We start from the raw sequence: 20,626 nt of genomic DNA, 5'->3' as shown, positions 1-20,626 counted from the left end.
GGGGGGGGGGGGGGGGGGGGGGGGGGGGGGGGGGGGGGGGGGGGGGGATTTGCCCTAGATGAGAGAGTGTTTGGATAAAGAAGGGGGACAGCCCTCCCACCACCATGGTCCAAGCCACCACCACTGCTTGCCTGGGCTACTGCAGCCGGTCTCCCTCCTTCAACACCGGCCCTGCTCCACTGTGGCCCACGACATTCCAGCTGAGAACGCTTCAGTGGTTCCCCATTTGTCTTGGGACAAAGTTCAAACTCCTTCCAATGCCCTGCATGATCTGGCCCTGCCCCCTCACCCCCTCGCTCAGTGCTGCTGTCCTCCCATCGGGCTCCCGCGAAGCTGAGCCGCTTCCTGCCTCAGGGCTTTACCCACTGCTTTTCCCACTCCCCATTTGGCTGACGCCCCCTCAGCTTTCAGGCATCAGCCTCAGCATCTGGTCAGCTGGCTGCAAGCCCTCATGGCCTCCTAGCTTTTCTCCTCTTGCACAGTCCTCCCTACAGCGATAATGACCAAATGCTTTGTGTCATTCTGTTTACTGTCTTTCCCGCTAAACTGGAAGCCCCCTGAGGACCAGGACCTCGTTTGAGGTGTTCACTGCTGTGTCCCCAATGCCTGGCATGCAGTGGGTGCTGGACAGACGTCTCTGGCTGGAACAACTGAATGCATCGGTCTGAGGACAGTGCTGTCAACTCCCAGCTCGGAGTGGGGAGCGGGGCCAGAACGTGGGGCTGGATGGCATCCCAGTCCCTCCTGCGTTCAGGTCTCACTGGGTGGTTCCATTATGTATCTCACTGAGCCATGACCTGCCCAAACACCCAGCCCCCTCACCCGTTTATTTTCCCACCCAGAGCCCAGGAGGAAAGGTTTTCGGATTATCTCACATGTCTGGATTATCCATGAGACATCTCCCCTCCAGTGAGAAGGATCAGGAGTTTGACATTTTAAACCCTAAGCAGCTTCTCCCTGGCCTGCTTCAGATCTGCGCCTCTGCTGCTTGCAATGAGGTGCATGGGGAACGGAAGGCCATTTTAATCTTGGTCTGGTTTCATTAGGAGGAAAAATATGCTGCCCCCCAAGAAAGTCTGGTCCACTGTCTATGCCATGCAGAGTTTTAAGAACCCAAGAGCTTATCAAAGTCAACTGCCTTCACCAGATGGGGAAACAGAGGCGGGGTGGGGGGGGGGTGGGGGGGGTGGAGGAGGGGCAAAAGCTTGGTCAAGGGCATGTAGCAAGTTGGCCAGTTGGGGAATGGTCCTTCCCCAGGCCTCTTGACTCCCATGTGCTGCTCTTTGCCATCTTCAGGCACCAAGGGAGCTGAGGTCAGGCAGAGAGGGGGTAATAAGTTTCCACTGACATGACTTCAGGACCCTGAGTCACCCTGGCTTCGAACAGCCTTCCCAGAGCAGGGACGGGGCTTTCCAGGAGCCCTGCTATTCATTCTCCAGAGAAAGGCACTCCCAGGAGGCTGTAGTAGAAGCAGAGGTAGTGGGGAATGAGGGGCTCAGACAGGCCCCCAGCCCACTCCATCACCACCCACCACGTCTGGGTCAATTTTTGTAACAGGTCTGTTCCAAAAGTGGGATCTCATGGGCCAGTTACGGCTGCATTTCTGGAGCAGGTTGTTCATCAAGAAAATGATTCCTCCAACTCTGTCCCGTTTTACCACTTTGGGGGCATTTCCCCTCTTTTATTTTCCTTTTCCTAAACACAAAATCTTAAAACTCAAGGAGGTGACAGTACCTGATAAAACAATATCTGAATACCTAACAATATTTAACGGAATTCTTTTTGGCCGCGCAGTGCGGCTTGCAGGATCGCAGGATCTTTGTTCCCCAACCCGGGATCGAACCCACGCCCCCTGCAGTGGAAAAGAGGAGTCCTAACCACTGGACTGCCAGGGAGTTCCCTAATGGAATTCTTAAGAAAAGCATTTGGCTTCAGGAAAGGGATTGGCTTTTTCTAGGTAGGAAACATCCTGCCTGGGGATAGACCCGCTGGCTACAGGTCCCCAGGCACACGGAGATCCCAAAAACCCTGTTGAAAAATAGCCTTTGGGGTACCCTGGGAGACCAGAAAAGGACATACTGGCCACACCCTCAGCCTGGCCCTTGCCAGACTGCATCTTGAACTAGATGAAGCTCCCAGGGAGACAAGGAAGCAGGCAGGGTCAGTATCCTGGATGGGCCTCGTCGGATCATTATCCAACCTGCTTCTTTCTCCATCTGTCACATGCAGGGCCATGCAAACGCCCTCCCTTGCAAGAGGTCAAGTGGTGAGTGCTTCCTGGGACTCGGGTGGTCCCTGCCCAGGACCTAGCATGGATGAGGGAAATGAACGCCTGATGAACCGAACTAGATGGCCCCATCCAGTCTGTGGTCCTCCAGCCATTTCAATAATGGGACCCCCTGAATGCCCAAGCCCCACACTGGGTTCCCCACCCAAGGCCCCATCTCCTCCCTAAGACTGTTCCCAACATCTAATGCCAGACTCCCTGAATCCCAACCCGGGTCCCCAAGCTTGCCCTCAAATCCTTCCTGCTCATTGCTGTACTTCTTCCCCTTGCCCAAGCTCTAATGTCCTCATCCCCCCACCCCACCCCCACCCCACCCCCGGCTTCTCCCCACTGCACCCACATCCTCAGACTCACCCAGGAACAAAACCTCGAGGTCCAGTCGGCACTTCAGTTGGCACTACAGGGAGGTGACGGTGAATGTGTCCTCAGGGTGAGGTTCCGCCATGGGCCCCAGGAAGCCGCTCTTGGGGCCCCCACCCAGGCCAGGATGCGCCTGCGGCATAAAGCCTGGATACCTGTAGGCGGTATCCTGCAGGGGCAGCAGCGAGTCCCTCGGCACGGGGGACAGGGTCAAGTCACTAAGGAGTGGGCAGCCATAGCCAGCAGCAGCTGCAGCGGGGCCACGGGGTGGGCCGGGCGGCCGGGCCATCTCCAGTGGCTCCTTGTCGGCCTTAGGTGTGGCCGGTGGGCTAGCCAGGTGTGGGGCACTGAGGCACGCGGCCTCCGTCCTGCCCAGGAAGTCAGCCAGCAGCCCTGAACCCACCTTGCCTTCATAGGGCGGGCTGCGGGCGGCCGAGCCTGGCGGGTACCAATACGCCGTACCCTTGCAGCTGGGGGAGTCGTAGTGGGGCTGGCCCAGCGGCAGGTCCCGGCAGCTCAGGTGGGCCTGGGCTGCAGCTGCATGGCTCAGGCTGGCCCCCTGGAGCCCATGCTTGAGGGGCTCACAGGCAGCCAGCTTTGTGGGTGGCGGCCGCAGCTCTTCCTTGAAGCCCAGGGTCGGGGAGCAGGTGGGGGAGTAGGCCTTCTGCAGGCCAGCATCAAACACCGTGGGCGGGTGGGCCAGCGGCGGGAAATGCTTGCCATCCAGCTCAGGGGCACCGAGGCTGGGCGAGTCGCAGTGGAAGCCTTGGCCGAAGGTGCCGTCCGACGGCGTGGACGGGTTCATGGAGTAGGGTCCCATGAAGTCACAGGGATCTCGCTCGCCCACGCTGAAGGCCCTCGACTGCGAGGGCAGTGGTGACATGCTGCTGTCCCCGCTGTAGTAGTCCAGGCCGAGGTCCGGGCTGTCCTGGAACAGCGGGTTGACCGGCTGGGGCTTGGGGATGAACTTGGCTTTGGCCGCCGCCCCGCCCCGCTCCTTCTTGGCTGAGCAGGCCCCGCCACCCCGTCCACCCCGAGGCTGCCGGGGCCCGGTGCTCCGTTTGGATGGGTAGCCCGCGGCGCTGGCCGAGGCGGTTGACGGGAAGCCCAGATGTGAGGCCTCGAACAGGTCCACCTTCTTCCGCCGTCCGCGGCCTGGCTTGGAGCTGCTCTGGAAGAGGACGCTCTGGTTCCAGTTGTAACCGGGGGCGGACGATGCCTCGTTCCAGTCCATCATCAGTTTCTCCAGGCTGGACAGGCTCGACTGGCCCTCGCTGCTCGAGGCCTCGCTGTTGGCGCGCCGGAAGCCGCCGCCGACGGGCTGATTGAACTGGGTGCTGTCGGAGGACGACTCCGAGAAGGTCTCGGACACGGCTGTCTGCTGCTTCACCTTCTGCGGCGTGTAGTTGGAGATGTCCAGGATCACGTTGGGCTCGCTGACGTGGCAGTCGAAACCGGGATTGTAGAGCTGGCTGAAGGCCTCCGAGGCCCAGTCCAGGCCTCCATAGCCCTGCCGGAAAGGCCACTGAGAAGCCCCCGCAAACTGCCGACAGTTCTCAGGCGAGGGCTGGAAGGAGGAGGACGACGAGGACGCGGCAGAGGTGGCAGAGGCTGTGGTGCCCTTGGGTACCATGTAGCCGCCGGGTGAGACCGTGCTGGCCCGGCTGTCACAGCGCAGGGGTGTGGGGGCCGAACCAGAGAAGGGGCCCCCCTCAGAGCTGTTGAAGAAGGACGCCTTGCTTGGTGGCAGGCAGGGGCCACCGGTAGGCGGTGGGGCGTAGCCAGCGCTGTGGGCGCTGCTGGGTGAGGCAGGGAGGCTGTTGCCACTGCCGTAGGCAAAGCTGCAGTCCTTGCTATTGGCGCAGTCCTGGCCCGTGAAGGGCTTAGCGGGTGCGAATACATTTTGTCCAGCCCCGTAGCCCCCGTACTGCGGGGCGTAGGTGTTGGCGGGCGGGTGTGCGGTAGGCGAGCGAGCCACGGCAGAAGGCAGAGGAGCCAGCTTCGGGAAGGTCTCGGCTGCCCGGCAGTCGGAAGTGCCGGGGGTTAGCCCGTAGCTCGCCGCCCGGCCCGGCGGGAAGGTCTGGCGAGTGGGCAGAACAGGCTGGAAGGAGGGGTCCGCCCCAGCCCCGCTGCTGCCCACCACCACCGGGCTGGCCTTGGCTCCCCGGCTGGGGAAGGTGGCCAGGCCCCGCTGGGCGGGCAGGGCGCTGCTGGGGGGCCCTGCGTAGGTGCCTGATGCCTTCCGGGACTCGGGGCGAGAGGCTGAGAGGGCAAAGTCCAAGAGGTCGGAGGAGTCATCCGAGTCGAGCAGTGAGCGAAAATAGCCGGTGAAGAGGTTTTGGCGCTCCTGGCTGAGCTCCGTCTGGCCCGCAGGTGCGGCTGTGCTGTAGTAGCTGCCACGGCCCGAAGCCCCGCTCTCTAGCCCAGTGGAGGCAAAGGCCCGGGCCTCGGTCCCCTGGAACCCGCAGTTTCGGCCAGCTTGCCCGCCTGGGTGCCCATGGTGAGGGGCCCAGCCACCACCCTTGTCCCCGGCCCACTCAGTGCCCGCATCCCCAAAGCCTGGGCCGCTGGGCACCTGTTCTGGGAACAGAGTCCCGTTCTTCCGGGACCGCCTCTTGCGTTTGGGCTTTCCAGTCACGGCGTCTACCTCCCCCCGGCCCCGTTTGCGTGGGTGCCCCAACTCAGCGAGGCCAGGGCCCCCGACCCCAGCGGCTGCCACGGCCACCACCTTCTTTTTCTTGCCGATGCCCTCAAAGAAGTCGCTGAAGGAGCATCGGGCCGCCTTGGCCGCGTGGCCCCCACCCCGGCCGCCAAAACCGCCTGCTTTGCCACCTCGCCGTCGGAAGCCCTGCACACGGTGCAGGAAGTGGGAGATGCTCTGCGTGTCGGGTGCCTGGTGCACGGACTCGGGCTCACTGGGCGTCCAGCAGCGGGGCGGTGAGCACCGTCCAGCGCACTGGCTCTGGCGGTTCAGGAAGGCCAGCTTGGCGAGGACGTCCGAGTACTCGGCCTTGCTGTCGTTGGCATCCGCTGCGTAGGACGGCTGGGGAGATGCCAGCTTCTGCTTCCGCCGCCGCCGTTTCTTCACCTCCGGCATGGCCATGGTGGCTGCCGCCACGGTGGCTGCCTCGGCCGCCACCACCGCTGGCTCCTTGGGCTTGCCGGGGCCCAGGAGCAGGTTCTTAGGAGGGCGGCCGCGCTTACGCTTGAGAATGATGGGCATCTCGCCGGGTGGGAAGACCACCACCACGTTGCGCCCATTGTTCTTCATCTTCAGCAGCGGGGTGGGCTCTGTGGACACGCGCAGGCCCAGCTCCTTGCCCTCCACGCTCAGGCTGCTGCTCAAAGATGACACCTTGTACGTGGTCTTGTTCCGCCGGCCCAGCGACACGGGGATCTTGGCCATCTTCACCACCATGCGCCGCACGCCCCGGCACTTGCCTCTGCGGGTAGGGACCACTGGGGTCTGGGAGGATTCGGGCTCCAGCTCTGGGACTGGGCCTGGGCCGGGCAGGGCGTGAGGTGGGGGCGGGGGCGGGGGCTCAGCCAGGGCAGCCGCCAGCCCTGTGGGCACAGGCAGGGGCAGCAGACGGCCCTCGGGGCCGGCGTCTGCCTTGCGTCCCCGTCCGGCTTTCCGTCGGCGACACAGGATCTTTGGCCTATCGGTGCGCCGCAAGGCGTATTTGGGGTGACCCTCAGGCCCAGGAGGGCCATGGGGTGAGCACAAGTCCAGGCGCAAGGGCTCAGCCAGCGGGCAGGGTCCCAGGGGCTGCTGGGGCTCCAGACGGCGGCTAGGGACGTCAAGCAACTTGGGCAGGGGGTCAAGTGCCTGAGGGTCGAGCAGCTGCGACTCCAGGGAGTCGGGCAGGGTATCTAGGGCCTGTAGAGCCAGGCCCGGCAACCCCAGAGGATCGGCAAGGGGTTGCAGGGGCGGCAGCTCCAAAGCTTCCCCGAGCGGCTCTAGTGCCTGCGGGTCCAGGAAGCGGGGCTGGGGGTCTAGGAGCTGAGGCTCTGGCTCAGGCGACGGTGGCTCGAGGGCCTGGGCCTCCAGCAGCTGGGCCTCGGGGCAAGTAAGGGAGGCCAGCTCACTCAGGATGTCGGCGTCAGCGAGTTCTGAGTAATCGGGGCCGTCTGGCTCGGCCTCTGGTGGCAGACCGGTGGCTGCGGCCGTGGCTCCGGGACTATGGCCTTGGCCGGGCTGGGGACTGTCCCTAGGCTCAGGCTCAGGCTCGTAGAGGGGGTGGCTGGACCGCTCAGACTTGGCATGGGGGGTGGCCCGCTCCTCAGGGCTGCGGATGCTGTTGGCCAGGCTGGGTGAGGAGAAGAAGCTATACTGAAGGTCCCCGGGGGGCGGGGCAGGTGGGCGGCTGAGCCGGAGGCCACCGCAGTCCAGGTGCACGCCGCTGTGCTGCAGGTCCTGGGAGAGCCGGGTCAGGTCCTTCATGATGTCAATCAGCTGGACCACTGGACGCAGGTTCACCCGCCCGTTGTCCCAGCGCCGTCGGGAGCTGCTGCCGTCTCCCGCGGGGGTGGGGCAGCGGGCCTGGGAGACAGGACGGGCCGCCCTCGGGGGCAGCGGGTCGTCCCCCTTGGCAAGGACTGGTGGGCGCCGGGTGCTGGGGTCCCGGCGTGGGGGTGGGCGCGGGTTCTCGGAGAAGGTGTGGGCGAAGGCCTTGTCGGGTGGGCTGGCAGGGGGCCGGGCGGGAAGCAAGGGCCGGGGGGTGGGGGGGCCGCCGGGGTAGTACTTGGGCTCCCGGAGGTAGTCAGGAGAGCTGCACACGGCACTGGAAGTCACCACCAGGCCCTGGGGCTTCACACGCATCCTGACCTTGTCCTCCGCGGGCCGCCGGGCGGGGCCGGGGCTGACATGAGGGTGCGAGAAGCCGGGACCAGGACCTGCCGGGCAGCACAGGCAGGAGGTCCCTCACCGAACGCCTAAGTCCTCATCAGCTTCCCATGTCCTCAGTGATCCCCTGCACCCCTCCCCTGAGTCCCCTCCCGAAGCCCAATCCCCTCGTTGACCCCCAGCTTTTCCTAAACCACCACACGCATCATGAACCCCCATGGGCCCCAGTTCCACTTACTGACAGCTCACCCACTTTTGTCTAGACTCTGGCTAAGGGCTGGGGGAGAACAGTTCACCCGCTTTTGAGAAGGAAGCCCATCAGCAAGGTGGATCAAACGTCAGGAGAGGGCCAGGCCCCTGTCAGAGGGCCCGGAAGTCCTATCAAGGACACGGCCTCTTCCTTCTTGCCCCATCCCCAGGGCTCTAGGAGAACCCCGGCCACTCACCCTCGGCTCTGCCGCCTGGGCTGTCACACTGGAGATCTCTGTGGGCAGCGAGACAGGCAAGAGGAGATCTCAGTGGTCTGCTGGCCACAGCCCAACCACTGCCCACCTGCCCACGGGGCCCGGTCTCCCCCACATACCAACCCCAGCTCCCCCAGTACTCCCTCCAGCGCACGCCCAGCTGACCTGAAAGAGAGAGGGCCCCCGTGCCTGGGGGCTCTGCCAGTCGCTGGCTGCCAGCTGGGGGTGCTGTGGAGCAGCTTCGGCCTGAGCCCAGGCCTCGGGGCGTGGACAGCGCCTGGAAAGGACCACCGCAGCTCAGGTTTAGTGAGCACCTACTGCGCGCCAGGCACTGGGCTGGAAGCTGTCCAGGCATCGTTTCATTTAATTCTTCATACCAATCCTGCGAGGTAGGGGCTATTAATAACCCCATTTTGCAGATGAGGAGATGGAGGCTCAGAGATGAAGTGACATCATTCACTCATTCATATACTCATTATTTATGGAGTGCCTACTTTGCACAAGGACTGGGTAGACAAACACTTATCAGATTATTGTAAGTGACTTAATTATTAGCGGGATAAGAGCTGCAAAGGAAAACTGAAGAGTGCCTGGGGTCAGAGGTTTAACAATCATACCAGGGAGTCAACAACGACAAAAGCTCATATTCTGGGGACACTTTCTCTGCTGCCAAACACTGGACTAAGCGCTTTATATGGATTACCTCATCTGACCCCCCTTCAAACTGGAGATCAATACGATTATCATCCCTGCTTTCACAGTCGAGGAAACCATCCGCTGGAAGGTGGTAAGCACCATGGAGGCAAGGATTTCTGTCCTGCTGACTTCTGTGTGCATCTCCCAACCCCCGGATCAGCACATGGCCCACAAATGTGCTTCAAAAAATATTTACTGAACGAATGAATGAATGAATGAGGCACACAGAACGATCAGCCCCGCCTTTCCCCGAGGCTCTCTCTCTTTCCTCTCCAGACCCAAAAGTGGGACCCAAGTAGGATGTGGAAGGAGGGAAGGAGATTAAGAATGTGAAAAGGGACATTCTCCGCCCTCCATGCCACCTCTAGCCTCCATCCGGCCCCTGCTACATATTTTTAGAGCCCTCTTTATTTCACCTTCACAGTATTTATCGTGACTGCAGTCAACTACTTGTATGACTGGCTGTTCAGTGTGTCTGCTCCCCAAGTATGGGCTCTTCAGGGGCAAGGACTGTGTCTGTCTTGTTTACCGTTGTATCCCCTGACCCCAGGGCCTGGGCTATGGATGCTACATAAATATTTACCGACTGACTCCCTGAGCTGGCCAGGGCAGAGGTGGGATTTAGATCCAGGCATGTCCGACACCCAAGGGAGCCTGGGGACTCAGGGCCCCGGCTGATCCCCAGGAGCTGGGGTTTGGGGGAGCAGGGAGCTGAATGGTCCCTGACCACTGGGAGGATCGCTGCCCAGGGCTGTTAACTCCACAGGAAGACTGCAGAGCTGACTCGGGGACAGGAGAGTGTGGGCAGGGACACCCGTCCACTCGCCTTTGGTGGGTGGCAATTTGCAATCTATGAAGCACCTCCACATATATGACCCACTGAATCTTCACGGAACCTGGGAGACATGGTTTATTGTCTCCACGTTACAGAGGAAACAGGCTCAGAGCAGTTGTATAACTTGCCTGAAGTCACACAGCTGCTAAGTGGCAAGATTCCTAATTCTGCCAAGTCCAAAGCCTCCTTCCACTCCCAGCTCCTGCAACTCTCCTTGAGCCACTCCTGAAAGGGCTCCTTCTAGAGCTGTGGTCTCACTTAAGGCTGGAAGGAACCTTAAAATCATCTAACCCATTGGCTTCCAAACCCTGGGCCTGGGGAAGCTATGTAACCTTGCAGATACCCAGACCCTAGTCCAGGGGAGTCTGACTCATAAATCTGAAGGGACATCTGGGAATCTGTATTTTTAATCGGCTCCCCTAGTGGCTACACTGTTCTAGTGCCACCTCGTGCGCCTCCCATTTTACAGACGAGGAAACTGAGACCGGAAGAGGGAAGGAGACTTTGCCCAAGACCACAAAAATGGCATGAGAAGGGCCTCTTTGTTGCTCATCCAGGCAGAACATCCCCTGTCCCTGCAGGTCCCAGGCCTCAGCTGTTCCTCACTGTCCCATTTACTCGATCACTCAGGGTTCTGTTCTCTCTCATGCCTGCCTGCAGACTGTGGCCTGGCCCCTTCTAGGCTAGGCTCTCTCTGCTTCAAGAATCTCACTGTTGCTCTTGCAGGAAGGACTGTGGGTAAGACACTCACAAAGGAGGGAAGGGGCTCAGACTCTGTGGAGTCTCCAGGTCAGATTTCCAACAGTACGTTGATCCACAGTGCTGCCCTCTTTGAGATGCCTACCAGAAGCCATCATCCCTCCCTTACTGAGGGTGGGGCTCACCAACCCTCCCTGCTCTGGAGACCTCCCACTTGGGGCCTGAGGGTGTGATCTTGGCAGAAGAGAGAAACCTCCTCTCCAGCGGTTGCTTCTGTTCCACCCACCCGTGAAGACCTTTGGGCACGTTGTCCTGCCAGACCTCCTGACTCTGTCCACTGCTCTCTCTTGCAGCCTCCAGGATCTGAGGGAAGAAGCTGGCACCCCTCCCCACCACACCCAGGCATCCATTTTCTTGGACCCCTCCCAAGGGCACCACCTATCCCACGTCTGTGAGCAACGTCGAAAAGGTTCTTCTGTCCATCTGTCTGCTTCTGGGTCAGTGTGTCTGAGCCTGCCTATGGGGACACCAGCTGGCTGGGAGGGAAGGGGGCTGGGGGCCCCAACCTGCTGTGCACAGTGCCGGGAAGGGCCAGCCCACATCCTTGAGTCCCCAGCCCCACCCTCCCCCGCTGCGGCTGTGACCACCCCACCCCTTCCCCAGGCAGCCTCCCCTCCCCCACCCACAGCCTCCCCAGGGGAGCCAGGCTGCCAGCCCCAGCTCTCACTTCCGGCCTCATGACCCTCTCTCTAGCCTGCATACTCCTCCCCCCCACAACACCATTTCCCTCCCAGCCCAGACCGAAGGCTCAGGGATGTCCTCAAATGGAAAACTCTGCATCAAAGGGGCTACCACTGCTGCTGTGAAACTTCCTCCATCACCTCCCTTCAGGGCCTTTATCTCCCAGGATCTGCCCCTTCAGGAACTATGCATCACCCCTCTCAACTTCCTTCTCTTCAGCCCCCACCCAGCCACCCAATTGTACCTGAAGATCATCTTCCAACCTGACTCCAGACCAAAATCATAACAAAAATAACAATGATGAAAAAAATAATGGCAGCTGTCACTTATTTGGCATATAAATGGAGGCTCAGAGAGGTTAAGTAATGCCCTTAAAGACAAACAGCCATGACAGGGAAGAGCTGGAGTCTGCACTTAGGTCTGTTGGGCTCCTCTAAACCAAACTTCTTCACTGTCCAGAGAGTCAGCCCCCTCCCCTGAAACTTTCTCTAACTGTCCTAGTCCCAACCACCAGTTCTAATTTTTGACTTCTAATCTACCCCCACCCAGCTTCGGCACCCCTCCCACCTAGGTCATCCCATGCACTACCCTCCCTCACCACTAGGTGTCCCCTTAGAGCCACTGACGCCCCCGAGGGGAGCAAGCCCCGCCCCACCCCCTGGAATCATCAGGGCTCCCCACCACAGCACAGCACACCCCACCCCACCCTACCCCCAGCCACACAGAGGTCCTTTGTGCAGCCCTTGTCCACCCCCTTCCTGCCCAGAGCAGGGCACCTGGCAAGCAGGTCTGCCCCAGACCCACCCCCTGCCAGCCCCCAGCCCTGGGTGCCAGGTGTGTGGGCACCAGCGCCAGCTCTGGCTGAACCTGAGGGTCACCCTGCCGGGCAGCCCTCCCTTCCTCTCTCCGAGGTCACCCAGGGACTGTGCTTCCCGCCCTGCTCCGCCCCCATCCCCTCCTGCCCTTGGCCCTTCCAGACTCCTGTCCTTGTCTTTCCTTCTGTCTACTGGAGGACTTCCCTCCTCCAGCCCCACCAGGCCCTCCCCACAGCCTCTCACCACCGCCCACCTCCTTCCCCTGAGAGCTCCTTGTTCTGCACCCCCACTCCCCGCCCAGGTCTGAAGAACTCCTCCTCCTGGAAAGTTGCTGCTGGAAAGGAAGTGACTTCAGCAATTTGGCCACAAGGCTGGGCACTGCTGAGCCCAGCTCAGCTGAAGGCCTGCCCAGCCCACCTCCAAAGCACAAACGGAGCCACGTGCACACACCACCCCCAGTGTGCAGCCGGAACCTTGAACACACGCTTCCCCGGTGACACGGGGAAGGATCTTTGTGTACACATCCCACCCCACTGTACTCACGTAGCACCCCAGTGTGTTCAGATTCTTGTCTACACACCTCTCCAGTGTACACTAGCGCCCTGCACACAGACACCATCCAGCGTGGCACGCACAACACTCCAGTCTCCCCACACCTGCCCAGGACACGCTCTGAATCCTGCACACTCACTCCGATGTACTACATACACAGCCTCTGAGTGTCCCCCAGCCCAGTCCACTTACTCTTGTGTGCAGAACCCTGCACACCTACGGACAGGGTCCTGCATGTGCCTGCTTGCACACAAGCCGGAGGACCCGCACACGAGATGCCCTGTACATATACAGTCAGGTACATCCAGCTCTGCATCCTCCCACAGCTGAACCTCCCCACCCTTACAATCCCAGGAGGCCCCGCCCCCAGACCTCAGGCCCCAGGAATGCTCTTTTGGAAGTTGGGTGGGGTCCCCAGGCAGGCTGGGCTCTAGGGAGCTTCCTAGAGCCTGAGGCTTGAGGCTTCACGTGTCAGTTCGGGGAGTTGCCTCTGCAGGGCAGGGCAGCCCCACCTGGCCTCTGTGGCTCTTGAGCCTGGGTGGGCTAATTCGGGCCCAGAGTTGGGAGGTGGGTCCTGCCCCCACCCCTGCCCCATCTCATCTCAGGAGGGCAGCCTAGCATACCCGAATTACCCAGGTCCTCTCAGCTTCCACAGACTCTAGAAGAGAGGGGTCCTGCGGGGTCAGCTTCACACATCAGGCATTCTGGTCTCTACCTCTGTCCTGGGTTCTGGTCACTGTCACAACCCCTTTCCCTTCCCAGTTCTCTCAGGTCATCCAGGTGCAGGGAAGAGTCCCCAGACTAGGAGGCAGGACTCTAGGGAACTGCTTGTATATCCAGGGACCTCACCTTTCTGGATAATGGGGAGTCTGAGTAAGTTGGGTTAAAATATTCTGATTCTAAAGGGCCTCTTTTTGGCCTAAGCTGGGAGGGGGGAAATCCCTGCTAGGACTGGGAAGGAAGTACCCCTGATCCCCACTTCCTGGGGTGGCCAGGCACAGACCCGGCTTCTCTATACACTGTTACCTGAGCAGGCAGTGCAGACAGGCCCAGCTCAGCAAGAAAGGCCTGTCTTTGCCAGTGATTCCAGGGTGGTCTCTTCGGCGGCCTGAGAGTCGCCCCGAAGCCGGGGCCCTCTGCACGCACTTAGCTGGGCAGGCTCTGGGGTCCAGGCCAATGGGCAGACAGGCAGGCAAGCTCCCATCTGTGGAAACAAAAACAGCACCCCAGACATAAGCATGGATACAGGATGAGCCAGAGGGAGGGACCAGGAGGCCATCCTAGATGGGGTCCACTCTTGCACAGCATGAAATTGGCTCCAACTTCATTTCACTGGGGAGTGTGAGCCTATCTCTTGAAACCCCAGGTAGTATCGTCGTGTGGGTAGGTACATGTACGCGTGAACATGAACACACATGCTATGGTGAAAAGAACCTGGCCTTGGGAGTCAGAATGGTCCCTGGCTCAACTCTCACCAACTAGGTGATCTTGGGCAAGTCAGTTAACCTCTCTGGCTCTCAGTTTTCTCATCTATAAAATGGGGAGAGCTTATGAATGGGGGAGAAGCACTCTGGGGAAACTATAAATGCTAAGAGCTCACTTACAACGTAGGTGTGAGAGTTGCTGTTCAAAGTGATGGTGAATGCAGATTTTCATGAGAGGTGTATACGCAGCTGGCATTTACCCTTCTCCATCAGCGACTGGTTATATGTCTCTTGTTTTCTTTAATAACCGTGGCCCTCCTTACCACCACCACCCCTGCTTCCTGCCCATTCGTCTGCCTCCCTGAGGTCTGTACTGAAGCCGAGAGTGGGTCTGGGAACCAGGCCTCATGGACTACTTAGAGGTTTTGGTTGCCTGGGAATGTGTGTGTGTATGTGTGTCAGAGATCCTGCCTGTACAGATGCACGTCTGTGAGCGTCAGCTGTCTGGGCAAATACACCTGTGTGTGGCTTCCTGGGTCTACTTAGCCTTCTGTATGCTTCTCTGGGTGTATTTGTATGTCTGTACAAGTATATGTGTTAAGAGTGTACGTGTATGGGACTGTGTGTATGTGTGTGTGTGTGAGTGAGCTGATACTTACTTGTGTTCGGTGTCTTCAATTATACGTGTGGGTGTGTGCACCTGGGTCTGTTCAGTTCTCTGTGTGTGTCCAGCTGAGCCTATGTCTGCATGCCTGTGGGGACACAGAGGTGTGAGTGTGTACCTAATGTGACAAGGTGTGCCCAGCTGTGGTCAGGGGGTGAGTGCCCGTGTGTGCACACAGCTCTCTGCATCTCACTGTTGTCAGGAGCTGAACCGGCTTCTGCCCATCTCTGACTCTCTGGGCGTGTGTACTGGGGCGGGGGGTGGGGTGGGGGTGGGGGTGGGGCGGGTCCTCTGCTGTCCCTGCAGGCTTCCAATCTTGAGGCCTGTGACTGCGGGCACTGGTGTCACTGTGGATCAGTGCTGCCTCCCTCCTACCTCTGCCTTTCTCTGGGTTTTCAGGGTCATGGTGTGATGGCATGACTGGTCACAGTGTCCCTGTGGGTCTGTTTCACTGTGGGTCAGTATGTGCTCACGTGTGTAACTCTGCGTGTGTGTGCTGTATGACTTTATCATTGTGCATCTGTGTATGTCAGTGGGTCCTTGTGCCATGTCATTGTATGTCTGTGTCAATATCAACATGGGTGAGTCTGTGTGCCATGGTATGCCTGTCAGTAAAACGGTGCCTCAGTGTTTGTGTGGTGCCTTTATGTAACTTGTCAGTGCGTGTGCGCGCGCGCGCGTGTGTGTGCATGGGAGACCCTTTGTGAGACGGTGTGTGTCTGTGTCACTGTGTTTGTATGCCTGCTTCCCTCCTCCCTCCCTATCTCCTGCGTGTTCTCTCTCTCTCTCTCTCTCTTTCTGTAGGAGCCAGACAACTCCCCAAGCCTGGATTAGGGACAATTTATCCACAGGCAGAGAAGGAGAATTCCAACCTGCCAGAGCCTCCCTGCTCTGATCCGTCCCCCCTTCCCCCCGCGGTTGGGTGGGCAGAGAAATGCAGCCGGGCAGCTCCCAAGCCCTTGGGGAGCCCCCACCTCTGCAGCTCCCCAGAGGCCCAGGAGGGCGGAAAAGATGGAAATCTGGGTGGCCCCAGAGCCCTCCAGTGGGGGTGGATTGGCTGCCCCCCCCCCAGGCCGCCACAGCTCAGCTCATCTTGGCCCTGTTCTCCTACATATGGTGGTGGTGGGTGGGGGGAGTCTGCATGAGGTCTGCCTGGCCCTGGGGGCTGGGGCGACCTAAGGAGTAAAGCTGCTCCCAACCCCTCCACAGCCTGATACTCCCCAACTGATAAACGCCAGCTCCGACACCCCCGGAAATGTAAATGACTGGGGAACTTGCGCCTGTGCCCGCACAGGCTGGGGGGATGCTGGGAGGCAGGGGACAGAGTGGTGGGGGGAATGCAGCAAGGGGGGAGCAGGGGCTGAGCTGGGACTAAGGCTCCCTTCACGGTGCTCCAAGCGCAAGGCAGAATCACATGTTTCCCATTAGCTGCTCTGGCCTCCTTGTTCAGGGGGTGTTGGCTGGGGGAGATTTGTTCTGGTTGCAGACACCAGCCGAGACCACACAAGAGAGAGAGTAAAAGACAGAGAGAGAGAGAGAGAGAGAGAGAGAGGAAGAGAGAGAGAGAGAGAAAGAGAGAGGGGAGAGATTGAGCGCCAGGGGGAGAGAAAAAGACAGAGAGCGAGCGAGAAAGATACACAGAGACACACAGGGAGAGAGACAGAGAGACATGAGAACCGAGACAGGCACACACAAACACAAAAGCAGAGGGACAGAGACGGGTGATGGGAGAGGCTAACGGAGTGGGGGACAGGGAGAGCGACAGGGAAGGCGACTGAAGTGGAGAGAGACTAGTCAGAGGCTGAGCAGGAGTCAGTGAGGCACAGGGTGCGAGTCAGGCCAGGAGGGACTGAGGGCGCGGAGGGCGGCACTGGGGCCGCAAGCCTGATGGAGGGGACCTGCTGCAGGGCCAGGGAGGGCAGGGGCGGTGGGTGGGGACGCGGGAGGGCAGGGGGAGTGGCTGCTCCGGAGCCTCCCGCCTCCTGACCCTCGAGCCTGGGAGAGATAACAGGCCGGAATAGTGCTGACTTGCGGTTCAGAAATCCAATATCCTCCGCGGCGCACTAATCGACTACCTGAGCTCCCGGCCCGCGCCGCCAAGCTGCCCCGATTAATCCTGCGGCTCCACAGCCTTAATTAGTTTAACAGTTTCAGGGGCAGGAGAGGCAAGCAATAGGGTCTCCCAGACCTGCGGGGACACAGGCCCCCATGCCAGCCCTGCCTGGCGCCCCACCTCCCAGGTCACACCTGCCCCAGCCCCAGAGGCCCCTTTCCACACCATCTGCAAAACACTGGGTCTTTCCTCCTGGGGAACAGTCGCAAGGGCTGGCACGTGGGTCAGAAGGTAGGTCTTGTGGAACAGAGACTCCCCCATCCCAGCTTGGCCCTGTGCCCCTGGCCTGGGCGCTTGCTCTGGCCTGCCCTTTGGGGACCTGCCAACTGTCAGCCCCATACCACTGGGCAACATGTCTCTTTAGGGTGACGGACAAGCTCCCAAGTTACTGACAACCCCCCAACAGCATGAGATAATCACACATGTCACTCCCCACACCGGCATGAGATAGGCACATGGTGACAACTCACACATACCCAACAGTCAGAGAGACAGGAGTACGAGTGGGTGACTACCCTCCTAACAGGATGAGCTAAGCACAGAACCTGTCACTTCCTCCAAAGCCTGAGATGGGCACATCTGATACCCCCAGACAGTATGAGACAAGAACACAGGTTGTCACCCTCACAATGGTGTAACTGACATACAATCAGGCGCCCCCTCACCCACTGATAGGATGTGAAATGCACAGAGAACCTGTCTCTCACTCACTGTCTCTCTCTCTCTCTCTCACACACGCACACACACACCCCTCACCTTCCAGGTGTGACAGAGGTACGGACGCCTCCCCCGAACACACAGAGTATAAGCCAGGGACACAACCTCACCCCTTCCCCATCAGTCCTCCCTCCAGACTGTAGGATAGGATGGGTAAACGACATGTCACCCTGGCTGCTTTGGACGGGTGACAGCCCACCCCACCCCACCCCCGTCACTGCCAGCCTGGTGGTGCTGTCCTCTGCCTGCAGAGGCGTCACAGCTCACAGGGCATGAATGTCACCCCAGCACTGCCAGAGCCGGGCCCAGCCACATGTTGCCCCAGTGACAAACACCACTGGCCCCAGGAGGTGGAGGTGCACAGGGCTCTGGGCGTGACCTTGGTCCCTGAACACCAGGAGGGGAGGTGCCGTGGCCTCCCTCCTGGGTAACCCACTGGCCCGGAGCTGGGGAAGCTGAGTGCTGGGAAGAAAGCCGCCTGGGCACACAGACAACCTGAAAATGCCACCTCCCCAGGCAGCCACCCCCACCCCACTTCTAACTGAATGTAGCTGTTATCGAGGGAGGGGGCAGACTGTGTAGTGGAGGGAGGCTGTCAACGAGGCCTGAGGAGCAGTTCCTACAAGACTTCTTAGAGGTGGGGGAGGGGAGGCAGGGTAGGGGTTGCTGTCACCATGCGCTTGGGGCCCAGAACTGAGGGAGTGGGGCGATAGCTTCAGACTCCCCCTGTGGCCAGGGGAGCCCCTCTTTCTTACAAGGGCCCCCTCTCCAAATTCAGGCCACAGAGCCTGACAAGGAGGCCAAAGTCCAGGGGCATGACTCACCCAGGGAACAGGCCCAGCCTGCTGGCCAGAAAGTGAGGGAGGACAGGAGCCAAGGGGCCTGGGTTCAAGTCTGAACTCCTCCCAGGCCAAGCGGAGTGACCTTGGAGCAGAGGCTCAGTCTCTTTGGCTTTGGGGAGTGGGGGAAGAGGCAGCAGCCAGGGAAGTGCTGAGGCTGCAGACCAGCAAGCAGAGTACTGGGGGCCACGGGAAGGAGGACACAGCGGGTCCAACCCCTGGCTCCACCGCTTCCTCAACAGGAACCTCAGCTTTCTCTACCTCTGTCTCCTCAACCGTAAAGCAGGAATGATAATGTCAGCCTCACGAGATAACGCAGCATGAAGTGGACAGGTGCTCAGGAAACGGGAGCTTCTTACTGAAGAGGGGAAAAGAGACTAAGAGAGGGCAGGAGACGTGCCCAAGCCACAGATCAAGCTGGTATTGGCTGAACTCAGCCTCCGCCTCCAGGCTTCCTACCTGAAGCTGTTTCTTAAGACTTGGAGATTGATTGTGTGTGCACGTGTGTGTTAGGATGTTCTTGCTTATAGAGCTGCCCTACTGTCCAGTGAAGATCAAGGAAATGGATAGGAGTCTGTCATATAGCCTGACCTTTACCCTAAACCCCACTTGGCCCACCTTCAAACTTTGGACCAGAAGGCCAGCTCTATGGGAGGGAGGCAGCCCCACACTCCAGCCCCCATGACCAGCACCAGCACCTGGTGCTTGGAAGGACTCGAGGACTGGGAGGTCGGTGTCTGGGGCCCTCTCGTTGTACAGGAGCTCAGAGAGGGAAAGGCCTAGCCTGAGGTCACACAGCATGACAGCAGCAGAGCCCAGAGCCCTGGCCAGGGACAGCCTCAGAGCAGAGTTGTCTAGCCCCTAGGGTGGCTGGAGCTGGGGGGCCCTGGGGGACTGAGCAAAACGTGGCGACAGATGGCCTGCCGAGGCAGCGGCGATCTGGGCGGCTGGCAGGCATGCTCGCTCCCGCGCAGGGAAGCGGCTAATTTTAGCTGAGGCCTCGATGCCAGCTTTGTTCCCCCCACCCACCCGCCGAGGGGGCCCAGCATGCCTTGCGTGCAACCCGCCTCCCCCAGGCACCCCTACTCCCCCTCCTGGCCACTTGGTGAGTAGTGCCCAGACCCCGGAGTCCTAGAACTGTCTGTCTGGCCAGGTCTCATCACACCCAGAGGCAAGGGCTGGGCCCTGGAGGCCTGGCATCCCCACCCCAGGGCCTGTTTCCCATGACACGAAGCTCATTCTGAAGAGGGGCTGTGGGGAGAAGGGCTAGAGGCCACTGCCCAGACTGGGAGGGAGGGCTTGACAGCAGGGGCTGCCAGTCTTTGCGGGAGGGGGGGGCCTGGCGGGGGGGGCATTGTCCTCCACCAGATACTTCAGGAGACAGGACCCTTATTCTACCCCTGCCCTGAGCCAAACAAATTCTTCTGTGCTGGAGTCCACCTCCAGCACAGAGTAGTGGTGAGCGAGGGGGTGGGAGTCACTTTACCCTTTCCCTGTTCTTTATTAGCCCGATTTTGCTCCAGGAACTCAAAGTACTTTAAAAAAAAGTCAGAGATAGAGCAAGGGTAGTACCCCACCCCCACCCCGTGCCACTGGGGGAAACTAAGGCACAGTCTGAAACAGCTTTCATTGTAGCAGGGGAGGAACAAATCCCAGGAATCAGTGAGGGAAGCCTAAACATGCTCTACTTTGAGTTCTTAGAGCCGGGGGCTTCTTGAGCCAGCTCAGCCCCTAGGACTACCCTCTGCCTCCACCTGGGCTGGTAGAAGGTAAGCTAGATGGATGGAGCCCGTCCTCTGAAACCCTGGGAAGGGAGGCCTGGCATTCTTGGTTCCTGGTACCGCACCCCCTGTTGGCTCTTTGACCTCAGAACCTCCCCTCCTCATCTCAGGTTCAACTACATGTGCCCAATGGGGCGCCAGGACATCTGGCCCCCACTTGAAAGGGGACTCCTTCGGGGTGATTCTGGAGGGCCCCCCTCTCCCAGTTCCAACCCAGGGGCCGTGAGGGTAATGGCCAAGTGGGAAATAGATAAAGAAGGCTGGAAAGAAATCTATGTACTAGAAGGAGAGAGTCGGAAGAAGAGAGGGAGAATGAGAAACCAAGGCAAAGAATCAGATTCAGGGAGAGAGAGACGGAAAGAGGGAGAATGTGGGGGCAAGGGAAACGGGGCAGAATGAGGGTGCAGAGGCAGGAAGAGATGAGGAGGGAGGGGCTGCGGGAGAGACAGAGAAGAAGCCAGAGGAAGGAGAAGAGCGCAAGAGAGACTCAGGAAGAGAGGCACAGAGGAGGAGGAAAAAGACAAAGAGACAGAGAGACAGGCAGGATGAGGCAGAGACAAAGACAGAGAGAGAGAGCAAGACACATGCAAAGGGGAAGGAGATGGAGGAGTTGCCACAGACAGGGCAAGGCTCAGGGAACTGAAGACACCACAGGGAGCTGGAGACACACAGAGGGACTGACACACCCAAAGACCAACAGACACAGAGTGAAAGGGCGAGACGCACTCAAGAGACAGGGGAGGGTGGAAGGGGGAGACATTAAGTGATAAAGTGTGTGTGTGGGGGGGGCAGC

The 20,626-nt window shown here is 59.8% G+C and overlaps 1 protein-coding gene across 4 annotated transcripts in view; it reads right to left on the bottom strand.

Annotated features, from left to right (window-relative positions):
* The window catches only part of AHDC1 (AT-hook DNA binding motif containing 1), a 91,645-nt gene that overhangs the window by 34,428 nt on the left and 36,591 nt on the right, over window positions 1–20,626 (bottom strand). For 3 of the 4 annotated variants that reach the window (XR_003678180.2, XM_028483763.1, XM_024125683.2), the window contains exons 3-6: window positions 13,322–13,499; window positions 8,123–8,234; window positions 7,940–7,977; window positions 2,642–7,543 (exon numbers count right to left, since the gene is read on the bottom strand). Coding sequence is in view for 3 of the 4 variants with exons in the window: in XM_028483763.1 (XP_028339564.1) it covers window positions 2,685–7,469 (4,785 nt within the window). In the remaining variant the exon portion in view is untranslated. Of the gene's footprint in view, window positions 1–2,641; window positions 7,544–7,939; window positions 7,978–8,122; window positions 8,235–10,473; window positions 10,511–13,321; window positions 13,500–20,626 lie in introns of those variants that run through there. The other variant, XM_028483764.1, reaches the window with a different exon arrangement.

This window comes from Physeter macrocephalus, unplaced genomic scaffold (genome assembly GCF_002837175.3).
Source record: "Physeter macrocephalus isolate SW-GA unplaced genomic scaffold, ASM283717v5 random_67, whole genome shotgun sequence".
NCBI classification, from domain to species: domain Eukaryota; kingdom Metazoa; phylum Chordata; class Mammalia; order Artiodactyla; family Physeteridae; genus Physeter; species Physeter macrocephalus.
This window is presented reverse-complemented; position numbering and strand designations above follow the sequence as displayed.